Source organism: Cetorhinus maximus, chromosome 11, assembly GCF_964194155.1.
Source record: "Cetorhinus maximus chromosome 11, sCetMax3.hap1.1, whole genome shotgun sequence".
Taxonomy (NCBI): Eukaryota; Metazoa; Chordata; class Chondrichthyes; order Lamniformes; family Cetorhinidae; genus Cetorhinus; species Cetorhinus maximus.
The window spans coordinates 555674-580675 of record NC_135889.1 but is presented as its reverse complement, the minus strand read 5'-3'; the positions used below and the strand labels follow the sequence as shown (position 1 = coordinate 580675).

Below are 25002 nucleotides of genomic sequence, written 5' to 3'. Positions count from 1 at the left end.
AATTGGAGTTTAAAAGCGTGAGGGGTGATTTGATTTAAGTGTATAAGATGTTGAATGGTCTTGATGAGGTGGACATGGAAAAGATTTTTCCTCCTGTGGGTGAGTCCAGAACTCGGGGTCACTGATTTTAAAATTAGGGTTTTTCATTTAAGGACAGATATGAGAATTTGTTTTCTCTCAGACAGTTGTGAGACTGTGGATCTCTCTGCCTCAGAAGGTGGAGGAGGCGGGATTATTGAATATTTTTAAGGCGGAACTGGATAGATTCTTGTTAGGCAAGGGAATCAAAGATTATCAGCAGTAGATAGGAATGTGAAATTCAAAACACAAGCAGATCAGCCATGATCTTATTGAATAACAGAGCAGGATTGAGGGGCCAAATGACCAACTCCTACTCCTATTTCTTATGTTCTTATGTACTAAACTCAGTTTCTATATTTTACTGTCCAGATTCCTCAGAGCTGCAGACAGAAGTTTCACTCCAGAATCTTTCAGTTTATTATTACTTAGGTTCGTCAGTGACTGGTTTGTACTAAGAGCGGAGGCAAGATCCTTAGCACAAGAAACTGTGAGAGAGTTGTTACACAGTCTGGAGATCAGGGGGAGAGAAAACAGTGGAAATCTGGACAAAATACAGGGGGGGGTGAAATTGGACATGAATGGAGCTGCAGAATAGTCAGCACTGCATCGGTCATCTGCGATATGGATCTACCTCAATAGTCCTCAATATCAGGTGTTCCTATAGACACCAGAAAATGTGATTTTACCTGTTTTACATCCCTGTCATTTCCATGTCCATTTTCACCCCACTGATTAATATTAATCCTATTACTAATACTCATAATAACGTACATAGTGCTATTAATAACCAAAATCCTGAAACCAATAATAAAATACAGTGTCAGACATCCGGTTATTATAAACTCAAACTCACACAGTCTGGTACTTACTTCAGTTCCTGTATTTTACACCCTGGATTCCTCAGGATCGCAGACAGTAGTTTCACTTCTGAATCTCCCAGATTATTTTCAGTCAGTCTAAACAGAGAAGTGAGAAACACATTAAAACAGGCTGAATTTGCACAATGGAGGCAAGGAACAGGAGCTGGGGTTATTTTGGGTCAGAAACACACAACCGGTGGGAAAGTGATTAAAGTTATGATTTTTAAATGGGGACGTCATTATTTGTCATGGAGACAGATTTCCTGTTCACTTGCCAGCCATCACTGAGGCTGCTGGTTGTCCTGAGGGAGAGATCAGGAGATTGTACCAAAGCCTCCCACAGCACCAGAGGGAGGTGAGATGTCACAGGGAAGCCCGAGGCTTGGTACCCAGGGCAGGGAATCCCCTCACTTTATCGCTGCCAAACTGGAGGCCATGAGGGAGGGGGTGGGGGCGAGTTCCTCTTCCCCGAGAGGGGCAGGAGGAAGCCACCTCATCATGCAGCAGGGGCTCCACTTTGTTCAGCGTCCTCTCCCTTCACCTCCTCTCTCACAGCCTGCTGTTCCCTCGATGAGCTGTGTCATCCCAGTGCCTCATTCTCCTCAAGGTTCACACCTCTCTGGAGAGCCATGTTATGGAGAATGCAGCAGATTCCCACACTGACAGAGACACTTGCAAGAGGGGATTGGAGGTCACCACCCGACTGGTCCAGGCACTGGAATCACATCTTCACAAGCCTGATGTCCTGTTCAATGGTTGTCCAACCATTGTGCCTCTTTCTGGGACTCCCACAGAGAGCTCAGTAACATCACTTCGAGGAATATCCGTTATCCTCTAGGACACACACTTTGGAGGATGAAGTATCATGGCAGTTTCCGGGAAAGTGAGTGCACACATGGAGGAAGTTTTTGTTGTGGTCACAGACGAGTCATTGAGGGAGTGGAAGCCCTTCCTGTATGGATCTCCCTGGCAAGTCACTGGGTGCCTTGATGGCCAATGGGTACAATCAGTGATACCCTGATCCTGGGGGAATCCCTGTGTCCCTGCAAGGCCTCCCTGTTATTAAATGAATGCGCTGTCCAGCTCTGGCTAAAAGTGAATCCATGACCTGTGAGATGGCCTGGTGAGCAGCCACATGTGACATGTCTCTAAGGTCCACACCCGATCCTTGGAAGGAGCCAGAAGTGAAGGAGTTCAATGCCACAATAACTGTGACCAGCGCTGTGAGGTATTCAGCATTGAGGGCACAGATGTATGTGACCACTGCCTGAAGGGTCACAATATCCACCATCACTGGGCCTTGATAGCTCCGTCTTCAGCAACAGTTCCTGTATTGAATGTTTGGCCTCTGTTACCTTCCTGCCCCTCTTTCCTCTCCCGTGCCCTTCTGATGCCTGGGGTTCTGCCCTCCCTGCAGAGGGTGTTGCCCCTCATCCAACATCTGACAGCTGGAGCCTTCCTTCTGGGAAGGTGGCCTCTCAATTGTTCTTGGCAGGCTTTCTCCCTCTTTTACCCCCACACTGCTAGGAGTGCCAACCCCATTCAAATCCTGAGTTTCCCTCTGCACTGCTGGGAGTGCCAATCCCATTCAAATCCTGAGTTTCTCTCCGCACTGCTGGGAGTGCCAACCCCATTCAAATCCTGAGTTTCTCTCCGCATTGCTGGGAGTGCCAACCCCATTCAAATCCTGAGTTTCCACTCTCCCTGCCACCTCCGCAGCACCAAGGGACCCCCTTACTAAGTGCCTACCCCACTGACCTTCTTATCGGGCTGTGGCAGCCATGGCTGGCTCCCACTCTGTGCCCACTTTCCTTCAGATGAACAAGTAAACTCTCCGCTCCTTTAGAACTTTAAATCTCAAACCTTATTATGTGCTTAACAAAGTTCTCAACTGTCTTACTTGACATTCCTGTCCCAACCCGCCTACTCTTGGTGATTCACGATGAAACGAGCATCAGCATCTTGAAATTGACACACTGCCGGTGCCAGTATTCTTGGCACTTTCGCCCCCTCCCTCCGCTGCCTCTGGTTCCCTCCTTCGGGGAGCCCCGAAATGTAATTACATTGAATAAAAACTCAGATCAGATTCAATTGTTTTTCCCAATATCACAGGAAACATGGAAGCAACATCAGAAATTAATGCAGAGATTTTACTGTTACTGTAAATTAAATCTATTGGGGGTAATTTGATCTTTTGTTGATAGTGTATGATGGGTGATATTGGATCACCCGCCCATACTACAGCTCACCCGATTTTCCTTTCAATTGAAGGGAAAAGGAAACAGTGAGCAGTGTAAACTGGTGAACAATTCACTATCACTAATTTAACTACTGGTGAATGCCACTTTCACCCCTCTCAATGTTTATTAGGTAGAGAGTTGTCTGTGTGCAGCATCTAAATGTCCCCCAGTTTGGCCTCAATCCCTGATGATCAGAATTACTCTCCTGAAGCTCAGTGACTGGCCGGCCAAGTTTGAGGAAACTTGTCTCATTTCTGTTCTTCGTTAATTCTGGGCTTTTATGAGAACGGCCCAGTTTTCCAAGAATTAAAGCAGTGATTCCATGTCCTTCATAACTCTGTGCATGACATTACTCTGTATAACACCTCGGAGTGAATTATATTGTGAAACTCTGCTAACTGTTGCTTTAAAATCCATCCCCCTGGATTTTATACAACAAGGAAATTTTATTCTCTCCCCTTAACAAAGTTGAAGTGTCCCTGTTCTCCTCGTTGACAGGGAAGGGCTGTCCCCCACTTTATTTAGCATTAAACAGGCTCTACCTTTACTGCAGGTGAGACTATTGCTATAGTTCAGAGAAATTTCCGAGGTTTCCTAATCCCACCAAATCCCCACACATGGGACTGAATAATCCGCTCCTGTACGGAGGAGGAGGGGGAACTTTACCCGACAGTGGGCGGATCTCCCAACCCACCATTCAAACTTGGCGTATGATCCGTTAATTGATCCAGTTGCGAACGGAGGGCGGGTTTCAGGCCAACAGGGGGCGAGCATCTGCCCAATCAGTATTGGAGGGCGGCATATCCAGCCTTTGAGGTCATTGGCCTTGACCCGAAACAAAGTCACAGTCAGTAATTTAATGGGCCCTCTGGAATGGGGCAGTGTCAGAGGACGTAACAAATGCTGGCATTGTTCACAGCTTGGAGGCTCACTGGGACTTCAGCTATTTCCAGGCTGTTAAGCTGAGTGTAAATTTATGAGTTCTGCTGTCTCCAAACTTTTCCACTGAGCAGAGCTGGCATTTGTTATGAACCGTTGCATGGAGGAGTTGTCTAGTTGCTGCATGTTTTCTTTCAGAGATGATTGCACCATTGGAGCGAGGGGAGAGGCAGGGGAGAAGGGCCAAACCAGCCCCTGGGTTTAATGAGGACTCACTCAGAGCCCTCCTACATGCAGTGTCCAACCAACATGAGCAGCTGATGCCATCCGGTGGGAAGAGGAAGAAGCCAAGCCAAGCACGTGCCCTGGGAGCAGGAGCTGAAGAGGTCAGCAATGTTGAGCTTGTCAGGAGAACCTGGCCTCAATGCCAGAAGGGCCTCAATGACCTCATGAAGGTAGCCAGGGTGAGTAAGGCCTCAGTATGTGCAATCTTGTGCCAGTGTGCTGCAGGGCACAGTCATGAAGGCAGGAGGAAAGAGAATTTGGCTGGGCCTCCAAGACAACATGATGAACAAAGGCTTCACTGCCAGTGACAATGTCTGAGTGTCTTTAAAGCTTTGGTCCAGTTGGAGGGTGGGGGTTTGGCAGGATGTGAAGGTGAGATATTTGCACAGTATCCAGGCTGCCATGCACTTTACTAATAGAGGGTCCAGCATGCCATTCAGTAATCTGAAATTGTTAACAAGTGGATATTACACATTCAGGAGGTGTGTGCCCACAATGCCCATTTTATAACCCTATATGATGGACAACAAATAAATACAACACTCAGCAGAACACTAAGCAGACGATAAAAATGATTGTAATTTATATGGGTTTGAAATGGAACCTGTGCTCCTTAAATTTCGCACTCCCGGCAGTTACTCATCACATCCTGCCAATCAGAAAAAAGACCCAATTATGCATAGCCTCTGTTTTCTGAAAGCCAGCCAATCTTCTATCCATGCTAATATGTTAATCCCTACACCATGGTCTTTATTTTATGCAATAACCTTTGATGCGGCACTTTATCAAATGCCTAAGGAAATCCAAGCACAGTTTGTCTACAGGCTTCCCTCTGTCCACTGCACATGTCACTCCTTCAAAGAACTTCATTAAATTGGTTACACATGATTGACCTTTCACAAAACCATGTTTACTCTTCCCGATTACCTTGAGTTTCTCTAAGTGCCCAGCTATATCCCCTTTAATGTTTGATTCTAACACTTTCCCCACTTCAGACGTTTAGCTAACTGGTTTATAGTTTCCTGTTTTCTGCCTCCCTCCCTTCTTGAATAGAGGGGTTATATTTGCTACTTTCCAATCTGATGGAACCTTTCCAGAATCTAGCGAATATTGGAAAATTAACACCAGCACATCCAATAACTCATTAGTCACCTCTTTTAAGACGATAAGATGAAGCCCAGCAGGACGCAGAGTCTTGTCAGCCTGCAGCTCCATCAGTTCACTCAGCACTGCTTCCTTAGTGATTCTAATTTCACCAGGTTCCTCTCTCCCTTCCACATCTTGATTTCCAGCTATTACTGGATATTGTCAAAGTGTGCTAACTGCTGCTGTCAAATCTATCCGCTGGATTTTATGCAATAATGAAAGTTTATTCTGTCCTGTTACAAAGTTGACATGTCCCTGTTCCCGTAGTTGATATGGGAGGGATGTTTCCCACATTATTCCCCATTAAATAACAACGACATTTACTGCAGGTGCAGCTTTTATGATATTTCCGGGAGTTCCCTGCTTGCAGCAGTTTCACAGATGTGGGGTGGATTATCAGAAAATCCTGTTGTAACTGTCCAACTGTCAGTTCTACCAGAGACTGTCCACTCTGTGTAACAACCAGTCAATGGTACAGATTCCTGAAAATACCTCCCAGTTGTCCAGCATGTCTGCCTGCCTTCTGGGTATGAACATGCAATGGGGGAATTCGAACTTTTAGATCAGCAGCAGGTTTCTACATTAAATTAACAGAATTGGGAGCAAATTTAAATAATCAGAATTTGAAAGGTCTTTTCTCTTAATTATCTAAATTTAAGATATTTCACCCTCCCGCTAGAAACAATTTGATTAATTATGATGATATATAGGACTTATTTTCCCTTGTGGTCAGTGCAGCTTACAGTTGATATGGTTTATAATTATTTTTATTTAAGTTATTTTTATCTCCACTGGTGTTTATTATCCTGAGACGATCTATATTCTGTTCCCTTTGTAAATAATTAGCACTATTTCTTATCATCAAAATCCCACACTTAAACTATTTGATTCACCATGAAGTATAACAACAATTTGTTCACAAAGGCATTATTCTTATTTTCCAATTTGGAATTTTACACATCTTATTTTGTAAAGTTTTTTCTGACTCTGCCTCTTTTTTCTTGAACTGTAAGTTATTTATTTTTTCATTTATAAGATGGTAAATTTTACTTCAATAATGAATATACGAGCTACAGGACCAAACAAGCAATTACCTCAAACTCTGACATTTGTACAGAACGTTTTCCAGCCGCTGGAGTCCTTCACACTGAATGTAGCACTTGTGTAGATCGAAGTGTTTTATTGTATCACAGAGTCCAAGGACATGAGACAGGACCGCACAGTCAATCGGGGTCAGTCGCAATTCACTAAATGCAAGTGTTTCCACAGATCCCACTGTGGCCTGAGCCAGTGCTTTATTCTGAGACTCAAACAGGTAGTGGAATGTGTTCAGGAGGTTCCTTTTACCAGTTTCAGTCACTGTGTTTCCAATCTGACCTTTAACCTTCTCCTTCACCCAGTCAATCATTGGACAGGTTGTTTGATTAAGAAATGGACTCAGAAACGCCTCCAGGGGCCAAGCTGACTGTGGGGAGGAGAGGCCAGCAACAAAACGGCGAAATATCTCAAATCTCCCATCTTCTTCACTGTCCGCTTCACTGAGGAGTTTCTGGATGTCCTTGGGATCGGGAGTCAGGAATTGTGCGAGTGCAGCTACAAACTCTTGGATGGTGAGGTGTGGGAACGTGTAAACCACACTCTGGATAGAATCATCTCTCTCCAAAAGTTCCATCAGGAACCCAGACAGGAACTGGGAAGGTTGCAGATTGTACTTGATCAAATCTCCATTTCTAAACACAATCTTCTTCTCAGAGACTCCTGTGAAGGCCATCTCACCAAGCTTCAGGAACACATCACGGGGGCTTTCAATCTCTCGGCCATGGTTTTTCAGAATGTTGTAAATATAGTAGGAATATAGCTGGGTGATGGTCTTGGGAACTTGCTGCTGTTTCCTGTCTCTTTGTGTAAAGAAGGGGCCCAGTGACAGACCGAGGATCCAGCAGTAGGAAGGGTTGTAGCACATGGTGTACAGGATCTGGTTCTCCTCCACGTGTTTGAAAACAGCTGCTGCCACTGCCTGATCTTCAAAAAACTTGTTGAAATATTCCTTCCGTTCATCACCAACAAATCCCAGGATTTCAGCCCAGACACTAATCTCAGCCTTTTCCAATAAATGCAATGCAGCGGGGCGGCCGGTCACTAGCACTGAACATCCTGGGAGCAGCTTGTGCTGTATTAAACTGTACACAATGTCGGACACTTTACACCAGCATTCAGGATCTGTGCACATGGACTGAGGTTCTGTATTTCTCCGATTGTCAGCAAAATCGATCCTGTCCTTGAATTCATCCAAACCATCGAATATAAACAGCAGTCCTTCTGGGTTCTTCCAGAGCTCTCCCAGAACATTCCCAAAGTAAGGATAGAAAAACAGTATCAGATTCCTCAGGTTTATTCTGCAGTTAATGGTGTTCAAATCCCGGAATTTAAAACTGAAAACAAATTGAAAGTCTGGGTATATTTTCCCAGTGGCCCAGTCATAAACCATCTTTTGTACCATTGTTGTTTTTCCGATCCCTGGGACTCCACTCACTGCTGCTGAACTCCCAGATTTGGATTTTCTTAGGGAAAAACTGCTCTGGAACAATTGATCAGTTCGGATTTTTTCCAGTACTTTCCGGAGATCATTCTTTCTCCGCTCTTCATGGTCCCGGCCTCTTGCCAACAGTTCATGTTCTACAAGTGTCCGATCTCGAACTTTAGAAATGATCGTTAGCTAAGTGTATCGATCAATCAGCTGGAAAATCTTAACCTTCTCCTTTATTAGGATAGTGTTCACTCTGTGTTTCAGTTTGTACCCGGAGGATCTCCTTGTGTTTCTGTTCAACACCTTCAATTAGAATAGGCAGAAAATGTTAGTTGTAGTAACATAAAAGGCTTCTCAATATGATCTTGCTGAATAGATAGATTCATTTTATAGTTTCAATCGAAGTTTGTGCTGGAATTAAAGCTCAATTATTGGAAACCTCGCTTGAAAGTGAGCAATGGCCAAGAAAAATTTAAAGTCGTCACTTGGTTCTAATATTTACTGAACATGGAGATTTTATAAAGGTGATATTTTCTCTCTGATGGTTAACACTTTCTGACCTGCCTTTACTCTAGTCACCTCATTACAAATCCACAAAGGCCCTGGTTATATGGTGGTAGATGTTCTTGTCAATCAGTTTATGAAATCCTCAGCGAAGCCAAACTTCTGCAGCAATGGTAAATAGGACATTGGATAGGAGTGGGAGAGGGAGTGAGTGTAATTGTTCAGGAGTCCCACTGTTATTGTAACCTGCCTTCAGCAAGTTATCTTTGATATCACTGTGCACTTGGACAGCAAGATTCCTTCTGGTATTCTGTCAGGCTGTGGGCAGGTTATCTGAGATATTAGGGCCGATTGGTTCAGTTTTCTGGGCGGCCAGTGTGGATCAGGTTGGTGCCAACAGCATGGGGTTCGATTCCATTCCAGCTGGGATGGATCTTGGACCTGCCTCCTTGCCCTACCGTGGTTTAGCTGTGAGTCGGACCTGCCTTCGGACAGAGAACTCAAAAAGAATAATCCTTTTCCTGTTGTCCTGCGTTTCAGAAATCGCTAACAATTTTTCAGGAGTTTTACACATGCATACATTGATTGTGTTTTTATAATAGTCCTGTCATCTTACTGATCAGAACTTGAAATAGAACAACTACCAACTTCACTCCATGCAACATTACAGCAGTAACATTCACAGTTCATTTGAACTGTTTACAAATAATTAGTTTTGCTTCTAGTTTCCCACAATGTAGTTTTGGGAAATTGAAAATATGTTTATTGTAATTATTACATTGGGTTCAAACACAACCCGTGAATTGTAGGATTATTCTTTGAGTAGAATAGTGTGCTCTCTTTCACCGCCATGAGGAAATGGGTCAGTAGATTCCCAGTCATCCTGAATATTCCCTTTTCCTCACATTTCTCCACATTAATGTTCTGTTGTGTGAATATCTGTAGATATTCTCATTTTGCATCAAAGACTTTCTGACCTCTCATCCTGTTCCGTGAAATAATAAAAATGTAATGTTTCAAATTTCATTAACATTATCCATACCATTTAAAAAGGGACAAATAGTGGAAGGGATAATAAGAAATGTTCTTTATGATCACTGGGAAAGGGAAGAGGCCATTAGAAATTCACAACACAACTTCAAAAAAATTAGCTTGTGTCCAACAAATTTGGAGGAGTTTATTGAGGAAGTCACTAGGATAGGGCATGAGAGAGATCTGGTGGACATTGTCACTCTAGACTGTCAGAAAGCCTTCGATATGCATCCTCACACTAGGTTACTTCATTTGATGGAGTGTGAGTTGAAATTTGAAGCTCTGGATTAGGAAATCTCTTCAATCCCGAACCTCAAATTTAATTGGAAGATATGTGACAAGTGATCTCTCCCGAGGGTTGGTCCTACACCCATGACTTTGACAATCTGTATTCATGAGCTGGACAAGGGTGAAAATATGAATCAGGAGCACAAGTAGTAGGGTGTTAGGAGTACAAAATATATGTTTCCAGATGACAAAAACATCGATTCGAAGATTAAGATAGTAGAGGGTGATCAAATCCAATAAAACGTTTAGATGTGCTACAACTGTGGACACACATTGGCAAACAGTGTTCCATTCAGATAACTGTACCTCATACATATTGATTGGGCCAATATTGAATACAAGCATCACTTGCAGGGAACAATACTGAGACAGGGTGAGATAAAAAAGATCTTGGTGCTATTGTGTACAGATCACTGAAGGTTCATGATCAGTGCAGAAAAACTGTAGCTAGTTCTAACAAATTATTGAGTTTATATTGATGGAACCAATCAGTGTTAAACAAGGGCTATCACATTGCCTGTACAGGTTCCTGGTCAGACCACATCTCAATAGTATGCACAGTTTTGGTTACCCCTACGTGTTAGATAATATAGTGTCATTGGAAAAGTTCCAAAGGAGAGCTGCAGGAATGATTCCCAGCTTAGAGATGCTCAGCTTCTCAGACAGGCTCAAGGATTTTAATTTGTTTAATTTCAAGCAGCAGAGATTTACGCTAATTTACAGAGGCCTTGTAAATACATGAATGCCTGGATAGAGTCCCTATCGATAGATGATGCTAGTTTATCAAATTGGGGAGGATTAGTTTAAACTATGTAAGTGTAGGAATAGACAGCATATTCAGTGTTTCTTTTCTCTGCCCAGAGAACTGTGAGCCTTTGGAATGAGTTTCCAGTTGCTATGGTCGGTGCTGACTCTGAAGAGGGAGCTGGACCAGTTCCTGACTTGGACAGAGATCGCATCATGTAGAAAGTAACTGGCTTATAGGTAACAACTGGACAACGTGATTTCCTGAATTGGATTCGATCAACTGAGGAGGTCAGAGAAGAATACGAGGGAACGTTTCCCACACTGGCTCTGGGCTTTTCTATTTTTGCCTCGACCAGGAGATTGCCTGATCCTTGAGAGTGGCAGGGGTGGGGGAGCGGGAGGCAGCAGCGGGAAGAACTGTTTAGCCATCATGGTTGCGCCATGGTGGTGTGGAATTGGCTTGATGGACCTTCTGCGATCTTCCTGCTCAGCATTTGATTTGTTAATGATGGGAATGATTTCTTGGGTGCAGGGAACCCGTAACATCTGGCTCAAGGCCCAGCTCTTCACTGCGAGCCCAGAGAATCTGTGCACACACAGGTTTGCATTATGATTCACAGCATAGTGGGATTCTGGCAGCTGTGTATAAAATATCAGAATAGCAAACAGCAGCTGGACTAAGTCAAAAAGTGCAATGTCCGCATATTTACAGAATACAACAGAAATCATATCATATGAATTGTAAATTGAATATGTCCATAGTTGAGGGTCAATGACAAATCCTCATCATGTTCAATCTCCTGTTTCCCAGCACTTGATTTTCTGATTTTCAGAATCTGAGAATCTCTAAAACAAAGGTTCCAATCATTCAGATTCTCAGAAAGGAGGCGATGGTATTGTCGCTGAACTAGTAACCCAGAGACCCAGAGTACTGCTCTGGGAGTCTGGGTTCAAATCCCACCATGGTGGATGGGAGAATTAGAATTCAATACAAATCTGGAATTAAAAGCCTAATGATGACCATGAAACCATTGTCGATTGTTGTAAAAACCCAACTGGTTCAACCCATCTGCTGTCCTCACCTGGTCTGGCCTACATGCAACTTCAGACCCACAGCAGTTAGCTCTTTGCAGTGAGCTCTGAAATGGCCTCGCACACAGTTGTAACACAAAATAGGAATGAAACCAGATGCAGCACCCGGTATCGACCGAGGAAACAACAACGGCAATCGCAGCCCTGTCCACCCTGCAAATTCCTCCTTACTAACATCTCCCAAAATTGGGAGAGCTGTCTCACAGGCTAGTCAATCCTCATGGAGATAATGTCCCATATTATCAGATAATATCCATCCTTATCCCTGGGACTGGGATAATACAGGTGTCCTGTCAGCAGAGGTGGCGGCACAGTGGTATTTACCCTGGGTGTCCTCAACATCGACTCCACACCCCAAGAATTCTCATGGCATCAGGTCAAACGTGGGAAAGGAAACTTCCTGCTGAGCACCACGTGCCGCTCTCCCTCAGCTGATTCGGTTCTCCTCTATGTTGAATGAAGGAAGCACTGAGGGTGGCAACGGCGCAGTACTCTGGGTGGGGGACTTCAACGTCCATCACCAAGAGTGGCTCGGTAGCACCACTACTGACCGAGCTGGCTGAGTCCTAAATGACATAGCTGCTAGACTGGGTCTGCAGCAGGCGGTGAGGGAACCAACAAGAGGGGGAAAAACATACTTGACCTCATCCTCACCAACCTGCCTGCTGCTGATGCATCTGTCCATGACAGTATCGGTAGGAGTGATCATCGCACAGTCATTATGCAGACAAAGTCCCGCCTTCACATGAGGATATCCTCCTTTGTGTTGTGTGGCACTACCACCATGCTAAATGGGATAGATTTCTATCAGATCCAGCTAACTCAAGACTGGGCATCGATGTGGGCCATCAGCAGCAGCAGAATTGTACTCGAACACAATCTGTAACCTCATGGCCCAGCGTATCCCCCACTCTACAAATACCATCAAGCCAGGGGTTCAATGAAGAGTGCAGGAGGGCATGGCTAACAAGTAGCAAGTAACATTCATGCCACACAAGTGTCAGAAAATGACGATGTCCAACAGGAGAGAATCCAACCATCGCCCCTTGATGTTCAATGGTGTTACCATCATTGAATCCCCCCACTACCAACATCGCAGGGGTTACCATTGACCAGGAACTGAACTGGACTAGCCACATAAATACTGTGGCTACAAGAGCAGGTCAGAGGCTAAGAATCGTGCAATAAGTAACTCACCTCCTGATTCCCTAAAGCTGTCCACCATCTACAAGGCACAAGTCAGGAGTGTGATGGAATACTCCCCACTTGCCTGGGTGAGTGAAACTCCCACAACACTCAAGAAGCTGGACACTGTCCAGGACAAAGCAGTCCGCTTGATTGGCACCACATCCACAAACATTCACTCCCTCCACCACTGACGCACAGTAGCAGCAGTGTGTACCATCTACAAGGTGCACTGCAGAAATTCGCCAAGGCTCTTTAGACAGCATCTTCCAAACCCACGACTACTACCACCTATGAGGACCAGGGCAGCAGATAGATGGGAACACCACCACCTGGAGGTTGCCCTCCAAGTCGCTCACCATCCTGACTTGGAATTATATCGCCGCTCCTTCACTGTCGCTGGGTCAAAATCCTGGAACTCCCTTTCAAACAGCACTGTGGGCGTACTTACACCACATGGACTGCAGTGGCTCAAGAAGGCAGGTCACCACCACCTTCTCAATGACAACTAGGGATGGGCAATAAATGCTGGCCCAGCCAGCGAAGCCCACATCCCGTGAATGAATAAAAAAAAGTGAAATGGTTTTAAATGTCCATTTCATCTCCTACCTTTCAGGTGCCTGGGTACTTCAGATAAGCCTCTTCCAATGTTCATGTAAACAAATGGATCAGAACCTGTTTAAAGCAATTAACTTTCATGAAATCAGATCTGTGTAATGTTATAGCAAAATCTGCAATGTTTGAATCTGAAATTGAATTCACTGTGTGATTTTACCGTACCAAGTTCCTGTATTTCTTTTATTATTTTATCCAACTTTGGGACCCCATGATGCACTTTCACAAAGGATTCCCACATCACCCTTCGGGCCCGAGAGCCTTTCTCCATCACCAGACTTAGGAGAAGCTTGGAACTCTCCGCCCGGTTTCCCTTATCCGTGAGCTCGGTGACTTTCTGCAAAGAATAATAATGAATATATTGACGATCAGAGTGAAAGATAAACACTGAGAATGAGAAGGAAAGGATCTGCTCGGTGATGGCATTTCCAATTGTTTTGAGCACAATAAACAGTCACTGGGCTGAGAACTGATACATAATGAACATTCACTAAAAATCATCTTCATCTCATTTCAGTCATTAACAGCAAATAAATGTGAATAAACTAAGCCAGAAGTCTGAAATACATTTTGGGGGGAGGGAGGAATCATTGACAATCTGCAGTATTTTAATGTGATCAGTGTGATGAGTTTTCTTTGTCAAATTATTGATTGACAATATGATCCACTTGTTTCCTCACACTGACTTCTTACTGTTACAGTTTCTCATTTACTCAGCAAGAAAATAGCAGCAAATCAGATCTCTGGTGGCAGGGAAGGGAAGATTCTGGTCATTAGGTTATTTTAACAGAAGAATGGGAATCTTAAAATGAAAACTGGCACAGAAATCACCATTGACTGAACCAAACCAGTACTGTTGATTTATCTGTCAGGAGAATCGACCAATAATAATGGTGAAAAATCCAATCACTCCGATCAATTTCCCCCTCAGTAACTGAAAGTTCAGAAGCTTGATATTTTTGCAAATTTGCTACAAGTATGAAAACTTGGTAAGGAGTGGGAAGTGGATAGGTTTTGAGAGTGAGTGGGACCCAAGATAACTGAACACTGTGGTGGTGTGAAGGAGAGGCTGCTCATAGGGCCAGAGTCAGAGCAATGGAGAATTCCAATAGGAGGTTTCAGGACTCGAGCAGCTTACAAGGAACGAAAGGGTCAAGGTCATTGAGTTATTTAAACAGAAGAATGGTAATTTTAAATTGAAGGCATCTGAGGACTGGGAGATATGATAGGTTTGTGAGCACACAAGTAATATCTGGGATCTGGAGTGGTTCAGGGTAAAGGCAGCAGAATCTGAGTAGCTTAACATTCCAGAGGTTGCAAGGTTACCTTGGTTACCTCCACACTCAACTGTTCCAAATCCATGGATGAAGGTTGAGGAGAAGTGTTGAGATAGGGGGAGAGGCTTGCAGTGTATTGTGGAGAGAAATAGGACATTTTTGTGCTGGCAAGTTTGCAGCAAATTGAGTTCAGCTTGAAGCTGGACACTGAAATCCCAGATAGCCTGGCTAAGCTTTAGTCAGTGACCAGGGGGAGAAATCCAATCAAGTGGTGAGAAGATGGAGTTTGTGGCTGGGAAAGCAGACAATGGGGTCAATTTTTCCAATGTCTAACAGTAGGAAAAGGGAGTTACGTTCCACACCAAGGGTATAGAGGCAGGAAATTACACAGTGAATGAACTCAATTACCTGATGTTCACCCATGAGGGGTGACTGTCAGAGCGAGAAACAGGGACAGGAGTTTTAAAATATTCTTTGATGAGATGTGGGCATCACTGGCTAAGTCAGCATTTGTTACTCATTCTTAATGACCATAGAGAAGGGGATGGTGAAGGCTTTCCCACTATACCCTCCCTGTTCTCTCCTTTTCCCAGCCTCATCAAACTCTTTCCTTTTATTTATAGAGATAAACCTGAATCATTCCCCTATCCTTTTACAGATAATAATGGATCAGCTGGGTGTTTTCAGTTTCATGTCATTCTGTCAGATTCACAATATTTACAGTTCTATCCATTTTCCCATTTCTATTCTGTAAGATTTGGTGATTCCGTTATCTAATTTGGGAACAATTCTCAGTGGCAGCATGGAAAGCAAATTAGGCGTTGGGGTGTATTAAGAGGGCAATATTGAGCCAGAAGTATGAGGTAATTTACAACTTCCTAAAAACATTGGTGTGACCATACTTAGAATACTGTGTATAGTCCTGATTGCCTCAGTACAACAAGGTTATGAGAGCTACTGAAGAGAACAACTAGAACGTTTGAGAGGATGGAGGGGTTGGGCGAGGATCTATTGTGTAAACTGGGCGCGTCCTCACTGGAAAAAGAGATTGAGAAGTAATATGATTGCTGTTTCCCATTGACTTCAATTTGTGAGGACACCATGATGCCACATTAGCTCAAATGCTGCCTGGATGTGAAGGGAAAGCACCATCACCTTTCCTCTGGAATTCTTTTGGCCATGTTTGAGCCAAAGCTGCGATGAGGTCTGGAACAGAGTGGTCCTGGCAGAACCCAAACTGAGTATTGGTGAGCAGGTTATTGCTGAGTAAGGGCCAGTTCAAAGCACTGTCGATGATACCTTCCATTGTTTTGCTGATGACTGAGAGTAGGCTGATGGAATTGCAATTGCTGGCTCAGATTTGTCCTGCTTTTCATGGATAGGATATTCCCGTGAAATTTTCCATATTATCAGGGAGATGCCAGTGTTGCACTGAGACAACTTGGCTAGAATTGCGGCTAGTCCTGGAGCACTAATCTCCAGCATTACAGCCGGGATATTGTTGGGGACCTTGTATCCAGTGAGCTCGGTTGCTCCTTTACATCATGTGGAGGGATTTAAATTGGCTGAAGACTTGTTTCAGTGATAATGGGAACCAGAACCTAGTGGATGAATCATCCACTAAACACTTCGGACTGGAGATAGTTGCAAAAGCTTCAGTCTTATCTTTTGCACTCGTGCTGGGCTCCCCATCATTGATTATGTGAATGTTTGTGGAACCTTCTCCTCCAGTTAGTTGTTTAGCTGTTCACCACAATATTACTGGTCTGGCAGGAATGCAAAGCTATATGCACTGTTGGTTGTGGGATCACTTGCTTCTGAATATCACAGGATCACAGAGTGCAGAAGAGGCCCTTCGGCCCATCGAGTCTGCATCCAAATGTGAGAAACACCTGCCCTACCTACCTAACCCCATTTACCAGCCCATAGCTTTGAATTTTATGATGTGCCAAGTGCTCATCCAGGTACATTTTAAAGGATGTGAGGCAACCCACCTCCACCACCCTCCCAGGCAGCGCATTCCAGACCTTCACCACCCTCTGGGTAAAAACGTTTTTCCTCACAGCCCCTTAAACCTCCCGCCCCTCACCTTGAACTTATGTCGCCTCGTAACTGACCCTTCAACTAAGGGGAACAGTTGCTCCCTATCTATTCTGTCCATGCCCCTCATAATCTTGTACACCTCAATCAGGTCGCCCCTCAGGTCTTCTCTGCTCCAACAAAAACCACCCAAGTATATCCAACCTCTCTTCATAACTTAAATTTTTCATCCCAGGCAACATCCTGGTGAATCTCCTCTGCACCCCGTCCAGTGCAATCACATCTTTCCTATAGTGTGGCGACCAGAACTGCACATAGTACTCCAGCTGTGGCCTCACCAAGGTTCTATACAACTCCAACAGGACCTCCCTACTTTTGTAATCTATGCCTTGATTGATAAAGGCAAGTGTCCCATATGCCTTTTTCACCACCCCACTAACATGCCCATCCTCCTTCAGAGATCTATGGACACACATGCCAAGGTCCCTTTGTTCCTCAGAACTTCCTAGTGTCATGCCGTTCATTGAATACTTCCTTGTCAAATTACTCCTTCCAAAGTATATCACCTCACACTTTACAGGGTTAACTTCCATCTGCCACTTATCTGTGGATTTGACCATCCTGTCTATATCTTCCTGTAGCCCAGGACACTCAACCTCACTGTTAACCACCCGGCCAATCTTTGTGTCATCCGCAAACTTACTAGTCCTACCCACATTGTCATCTATGTCATTTTTATAAATGATGAATAATAGGGGACCCAGCACAGATCCCTGTGGTACACCACTGGACACAGGCTTCCAGTCACTAAAACATCCTTCTGTCATCACACTCTGTCTCCTACAACTAAGCCAATTTTGAATCCACCTCGTCAAATTACCCTGTCTCCCATGTGCATTTGCCTTCTTTATAAGTCTCCCATGTGGGACCTTGTCAAAGGCTTTGCTGAATTCCATATAAACTACATCAACTACACTACCCTCATCTACACACCTGGTCACCTCCTCAAAAAATTAAATTAAATTTGTTAGGCATGACCTCCCTCTGACAAAGCCATGCTGATTATCCCTGATCAAACCTTGCCTCTCCAAGTGGAGATAGATTCTCTCCTTCAGAATTTTCTCCAATAGTTTCCCTACCACTGACGTGAGGCTCACTGGCCCGTAGTTCCCTGGCTTCTCTCTATAACACTTCTTAAATAGCAGAACCATATTAGCTGTTCTGCAGTGCTCTGGAACCTCCCCCGTGGCCAGAGAGGAATTAAAAATTTGAGTCAGAGCCCCTGCGATCTCCTCCCTTGCCTCCCTCAGCAGTCTGGGACACACATCATCCGGACCTGGAGATTTGTCCACTCTTAAGCCTGCCAACACCTCCAATACCTTGTCACTCCCGATATCAATTTGCTCAAGAACCTTGCAGTCTCTCTCCCCGAGTTCGATACCTTCATCCTCATTCTCTTGGGTGAAGACAGATGTGAAGTATATATGTTATGCTGATGTGTTGTGGCCTCACCAGGTTGGCATCTCATGTTTATATACCCCTGATGCTGATCCTGCAATGCTCTCCTACACATTAGTTGAACCAGGGTTGAGTCCCTGGTTTGATTGAAATGGTGGAGTGATGGATATGCCTTACCACAATTCTGCAGCTGATGGCACACAGCGCTTTGTGGGTAGTGAGTTTAGAGACAGTAGATCTATTGTGTATCCATCACATTTAGCACGGTGATACTATCGCACAACACAGTGAGAGGTGTCTTCAGTTTGAAGACGGTATTTCATTTCCTACGAGGACTGTGCGGTGGTCACTCCTATAGTGTCATAGACAGATGCATCTGCAAGAAGTGGATGGGTGAGGACAAATAGGGTTTCACCTCCTGTTGGTTCTCTGGCCAACTGCTGCAAGCCCAGTCTGGCAGATATGTCTTTCAGGACTCAGAAAGCACTGTCATTAGTGGTGCTACCGAGCCATTCTTGATGGGAGAAATTAAGTCCCCACCTATAGTGAATTCTCTGCCCCTGCTTTTTCTAATTAACCTGGAGGAGTCCATATTCATCGACTGAAGGAGGGCAATAATCAGCAGGTGGTTTTGTTGTCTATCTTTGGCCCCATGCCAAGAGATTTCCTGGGGTTCTGAGTTTACATTGAGGACTCTCCCTGGTTACTGTATACCCCTAGGCTGCCATCTCTGGTGGATCCATCTAGTGGGAAAGGGCATACTCAGGAATAGTAGCAGAAGAGTCTGGGATGTTGTTTGATGGTCATATTGACAGGATTATTCTTATGTCAGGCTCCTGTTTTATTAGTCACATTTGTTACAAGTCCTTCAATGTTAGTGGGGACTTTGCATGGTCGACTGAGCTGTGACTGAATCCAATGCTGGGAGCTCTTATTACACCTTTTTATAGCTGTGTTGCAAGTTGATCTAGACCATTTCAGAGGGCAGTGAAGAGTCAGCCATGTTGCTGGGTGTCTGGAGCCATATACAGTTCAGGATGAGTAAGGACAGCAGGTTTCCTTCCCTAAAGGACATGAGCCACCCAGATGGCTTTTGACGACAATTCAATATTATCGAATTACCTTAGATCAAATTCACAAACTGTCACAGTGAGATCTAAGTTCAGGTCTCTGGAGTATGAGTCCAGGCTACTAGTTTGTTAATTCAGTAACATAACCACAATGCTGCTGTATCTGTATGTGGTAAGTGTTGTATGCTTGGAAGAAACAGATCACTTTGGGTCTACGGTTCCCAAAGCTCTGAGGCTTTCCTCACCTCATGCTTGGTTCTGGTGTAGGCTAATTATTGGAGGTTGATTTATCACCGTTATCAGCATGTGACTGCCCGGGTGTTAGAAGATGATCTAGATAGATCTTGGTCTTCTATCATCCTTACATTCTGCAACTTCTGTAATGTTTAAATAACCCAAACTCATTGCAACCCTCCCACTTACCCGATGTTCGTGTCCATTGAAAATCTTCTCGTATGTTAACAATGAGCTGATCCCATCCACCCCTTCTTCAATCGCCTGTTCTAGTCTGTCCCAGTAAAATTTTGTCAACTGGTACAGCTGGAAATCATCCCACTTTGTCAAGAACTCAGTGATTCTGGAGTTTGGATCTGTGAACACAAAATGGAGAAAAACAAACATCATTGAATTTCTAGCCACGTTGTTCTACTTCCTTTACAGGAAGCGACTGAATCCTCCTGTGAGCCACATTATCAAACAAAGTGTGAAAATCCAGAAACATTAAGTGATAGCATAGCTGATTTGTGACCTAATTCCTGACCTTGCCCCAAATCCCTTCATACCCATGGTTAACAAGAAGCTATCAATCTCAAATTTAAACCCAGCAATTGTCTTTATTGTTTGCTGGATGTGGGAGTTGTTGGCAAGACCAGCGTTTGTTGTCTAACCCAAATTGCCCCAGAGAAGGAGGTGGTGAGACACCTTCTTGAGCCACTGCAATATATCTGGTGCCTGTATGCCCACAGCGCTTCTGGGAAGGGAGTCCCAGGATTTTGACTCAGTGACAGGAAAGGAACAGTGATTTTATTCAAGGTCAGGATAGTGTGTAGCCTGGAGAGGAACTTGCAGGTTTTGGTGTTCCCATGCATCTGTTGCCCTTGTTCTTCTTGGTGGTAAAGGTCATGGATTTGGAAGGTGCAGTCAAAGGAGCCTTGGTGAGATGCTACGGTGCATCTTGTAGACACTACACACTGCTGCCACTGTGCATAAGTGGTGGAAGGAGCTAATGTCTTCACATTGAGGATACCCTCCATCATTGTGCTAATTGGGATAGATTTCAAACAGATCTAGCAACTCAAGGCAGGGCAACCATGAGGTGCTGTGAGCGATCAACAGCAGCAGAACTGTACTCAGCCACAATCTATAACCTCATGGCCCGGTATTTCCCACACTCTACCATTACCACCAAGCCAGGGGATTAATCCTGGTTCAATGAAAAGTGCAGGAGGGCACACCTGGAGCAGCATCTGGCATACCTAAAAATGAGGTGTCAACCTGGTGAAGCTATAACACAGGACTACTTGTGTGCCAAACAGCATAAGCAGCAAGTAACAGACAGAGCTAAGTGATTCCGCAACCATTGGATCACATCTAAGCTCTGCAATCCTACCATGTGCAGTCATGAATGATGGCGGACAATTAGACCACTCACTGGAGGAGGAGGCTCCACAAATACCCCCATCCTCAATGATGGGGGAGTCCAGTACATCAGTGCAAAAGATAAGGCTGAAGCATTTGCTACAATCTTCAGCCAGAAGTGCCCAGTGGATGATCCATCTCGGCCTCCTCCAGATGCCCCCAGCATCACAGATGCCAGTCTTCAGCCAATTCAATTCACTCCACGTGATAAAGAAACAGATGCAGGCACCAGATACTGCAAAGGCTATGGGCCCTGACAATATTCCAGCAACAGTATTGAAGACTTGTGCTCCAGAATTTGCCGCGCCCCTAGCCAAGCTGTTTCAGTGCAGCTACAATACTGGCATCTGCCCGACAATGTGAAAAATTGCCCAGTTATGTCCTGTACACAAAAAGCAGGACAAATCCAACCCGGCCAATTACCCATCAGTCTACACTCGACCATCAGTAAAGTGAAGGAAGGAGTCAGCAACAGTGCTTTCAAGCGGCAATTGCTCAGCAATAACCTGCACACTGACACTCATTTGGGTTCCGCCAGGATCACTCAGCTCCTTACCTCATTACAGTCTTGTTTCAAACATGGACAAAATAGCTGAGCTCCAGAGGTGGGATGAAAGTGACTGCCTTGACATCAATGCAGCATTTGATTGGGTGTGGCATCAGGGAACCTTAGCAAAACTGTAGTCAATGGAAATCAGTGGCAAAACTCTCCAGTGGTTGGAGTCAGACCAAGCACAAATATAGATGGATGTGGTTGTTGGAGGTCAATCATCTCAGTTCCAGGACATCACTGCAGGAGTTCCTCAGGGTAGTGTCCTAGGCCCAACCATCTCCAGCTGCTTCAGCAATGATCTTCATTCCATCATAAGGTCTGAAGTGGAGATGTTCACTGATGATTGCACAATGTTCAGCATCATTCACAACTCCTCAGATACTGAAGCAGTCCATGTCCACATGCAGCAAGGCCTGGGTGATATCCAGGCCTGGGCTGACAAGTGGCAAGTAATATTTGTGCCACACAACTATCAGACAATGAGCATCTCCAACAAGAGAGAATCTAACCATCGCCCCTTGACATTCAATGCCATTGCTATTGCTGAATTCTCCACCATCAACTTCCTGGGGGTTACTATTGACCAGAAAGTGAACTGAACTAGCCACATAAATACTGTGGCTAGAAGAGCAGGTCAGAGGCTAGGAATGCTGCAGTGAGTAACTCCGCTCCTGACTCCCCAAAGCCTGTCCACCATCTACAAGGCACAAGTCAGCTGTGTGATGGAATACTCTCCACTTGCCTGGATGAGTGCAGCTCCATGAATACTCACGAAGCTTGACAGCATCCAGAACAAAGCAACCCAGTTGATTGGCACCCCATCCACAAACATTCACTCCCTCCACCACCGTCGCACAGTGGCAGCAGTGTGTACGATCTACAAGATGCACTGCAGGAACTCACCAAGGCTGCTTAGACAGCACCTTCCCACCCACAGACGCCAGCATCTCAGCAGGCAAGGGCAGTAATAGATGGGAACACCACCATCTGGAAGTTCTCCTCTAAGCCACTCAGTATCTTGGCTTAAAAATATGTCACCATTCCTTCACTGTTGCTGGAACTCCCTCCATAACAGCACTGTGGATATACCTGCGCCATATAGACTGCAGCAGTTCAAGGCGGGAGCTAACCACCATCATCTCAAGGGCAATTTAGAACTCAGGATGGGCAATAAATGCTGGCCTAGCCAGTGAAGCCCACAACCCATGGATTAATTTTTAAAAATGTTTTAAGTGGTGGATGGGATGCCGATCAAGTGGGCTCTTTGTTCTGGATGGTGTAGATTTTCATGAGTGTTGTTGGAGCTGCAGACATCTAGACAAGGAGAGAATATTGCATTGCACTCCTAAGTTGTGCTTTGCAGATGGTGGGCAGACTTTGAGAAGACAGGAGTGAGTTACACTCCTCATAATTCCCAGCTTCTGACATGCTCTTGTAGCTACAGTATTTATATGGCGAATCCAGTTCAGTTACTGGTCAATGGTAACCCCCAGGATGTTGATAGCGGGCGATTCAATGATGGTGATGCCATTAAATGTCAAGTGGAGATGGTTATATTCTATCTTGTTGGAGATCATCATTGCTTGGCACTTGTATGGCATGAATGCTACTTGCCATTTTATGATCAGGTAGCTCTCGGAGGTGGGACATCCTTTCTGACAGCAGCTTAAGTCTTGTTCTGAGCCAATTAATGACCCTATGGCTGTTAATTTGGCTCGGACACTCCCAGTCACATGGGGCTTGGTGCAGCTTATTTTTAATCCAGGGAGGTGGTGCGGGTCACTGCCTTGGTGTGGAATTCTCTCCATGGCTCTATGACTAGGGAGTATAGTAAAAAAGATTGGAGCCAGACCTTTCAGGAGTGAAATTATAATAAAAACTTCAATACACAGGAACCCTCTTCTGTAAGCAGCCAACTGATTCTAGATCTGAGATGAGGTGACTGTCCCTGCCATCATGGCAGCATTTGACCACGCATGGCAACAATGCCAGGTATCTACTCAACAGTTCCAGTACTCAGGGGCTCCCTCAAACTGTGACTGTGATGTCCCTTTAGAGGGTCACTCATTTAACTCCTTCTACTCGGCCGCTGTCCTGTTCCCTCTTCCTGTCTGAGCTGCAGGTCTTGCACAAGATATGGTCAATCTATTAGCATAGAAATTTTATTCTGAAGTATTTTATGAACATACCTGTGCCCATTCTCATTCCTTTTGTAGTTGTTGGATATTCTGTCTCGTTTGGACCTTCAGCCATGGTGCTGACAGATGTTCCCATATTAGGATGTTCTGTAATAAATATTAGACGAATACAAGGATTAGATGGATATATTAAAATCAGAAGAACATTGGCAGCTTCAAACAGTGAGGCAATGCACAGCATTTATTTGCAGGATACCGTTAGAGATTTTACAATCTCACATATGTCACGGTGATACAGATGGTAGATTTTGGCTGCTAGACAATGTACGACCTGCTCTCACCCTTCTCCTCAAAAAACCCACGCTTGACCCCTTTGTCCTTGCAAACAACTGTCCTCCAGTCTCCTTTTCCCTCTCAAAGTCCTTGAACATGTTATTATCTCCAAAATTCATGCCCATCTTTCATGGAATTCCATGTTTGAATCCCTCCAATCAAGGTGCAACCATTCCACAGGACCAAAACTGCTCTTAATGAAGTCACAAATAACACCCTTCCTGGCTCTGACAGTAAGAAATGAAGCATTTTCATCCTTCCCGACCTGTCTACAGCCTTTGACATGGTTGACCACATCATCCTTCTCCAACTCCTCTCTGCTGTCACCCAGCTGGGTGAAAATGCGGCAAAAGTTCCCAGATCAATTCTTATCTATTAAATTGCAGCCAAAGAATCTCTTCCCACTCCCACACCATTATCTCTGGAGTCCCCCAATGATGTCTCGTTGGCCCTCTTCTATTTCTCATCAATACGCTGTCCCTTGGCAACCTGGTTCCACATGTAAGCTGAGGACACCCAGCTCTACTTCATCACTGATTCCTGTATCCTGACTCAAAACAAGTCTCTTTTACCCATCACCTGTGCCTACTGGTCCACGCTGGCTCCAAGTCTCACAACATCTCATTTTAAAATCCCCAACCTCACTTTTCAAATTTCTCCATGGCCCCTCTCGTCCTATCTATGTAACCTCGAACAGCTCTGGAAGCTATCGACATCTCTGCCCTCCATCTCTCCAAGTCTGACATGTTTCACATCCGGATGATAATCGTCCAGAACTGGGGGCCAAGTTCTGAGCTCTGGAATTCCCTTCCTGAGCCTCTCAGCCTCTGTTACTTTTCTCTCCTCCTTTCAAATTCTCCTTAAAAACACTAACTCTCTGACCAAGGTTTTTGGTCACCTGCTCTGGTGCTCCTTCAGTATCTCGGTGCCTTTTTAAAAAGGAATTATACTGCTTTTGTTAAGCAGCACGGGATGTTTTGTTAATGAAAGGTGCTATACAAATGCAATTTGTTG

The 25002-nt window shown here is 44.7% G+C and overlaps 1 protein-coding gene across 1 annotated transcript in view; it reads right to left on the bottom strand.

The window, feature by feature from the left end:
- Window positions 1-432: 432 nt before the first annotated feature.
- LOC144686942 (NACHT, LRR and PYD domains-containing protein 3-like) overlaps window positions 433-25002 on the bottom strand; it is a 37493-nt gene continuing 12923 nt past the window's right edge. The window contains exons 3-10 of the mRNA XM_078552788.1: window positions 23707-23802; window positions 19750-19916; window positions 13647-13818; window positions 13476-13541; window positions 8290-8321; window positions 6586-8207; window positions 951-1037; window positions 433-589 (exon numbers count right to left, since the gene is read on the bottom strand). Coding sequence (XP_078408914.1) covers window positions 433-589; window positions 951-1037; window positions 6586-8207; window positions 8290-8321; window positions 13476-13541; window positions 13647-13818; window positions 19750-19916; window positions 23707-23791 — 2388 coding nt within the window. The 5' untranslated portion in view covers window positions 23792-23802. The remainder of the gene's footprint in view (window positions 590-950; window positions 1038-6585; window positions 8208-8289; window positions 8322-13475; window positions 13542-13646; window positions 13819-19749; window positions 19917-23706; window positions 23803-25002) is intronic.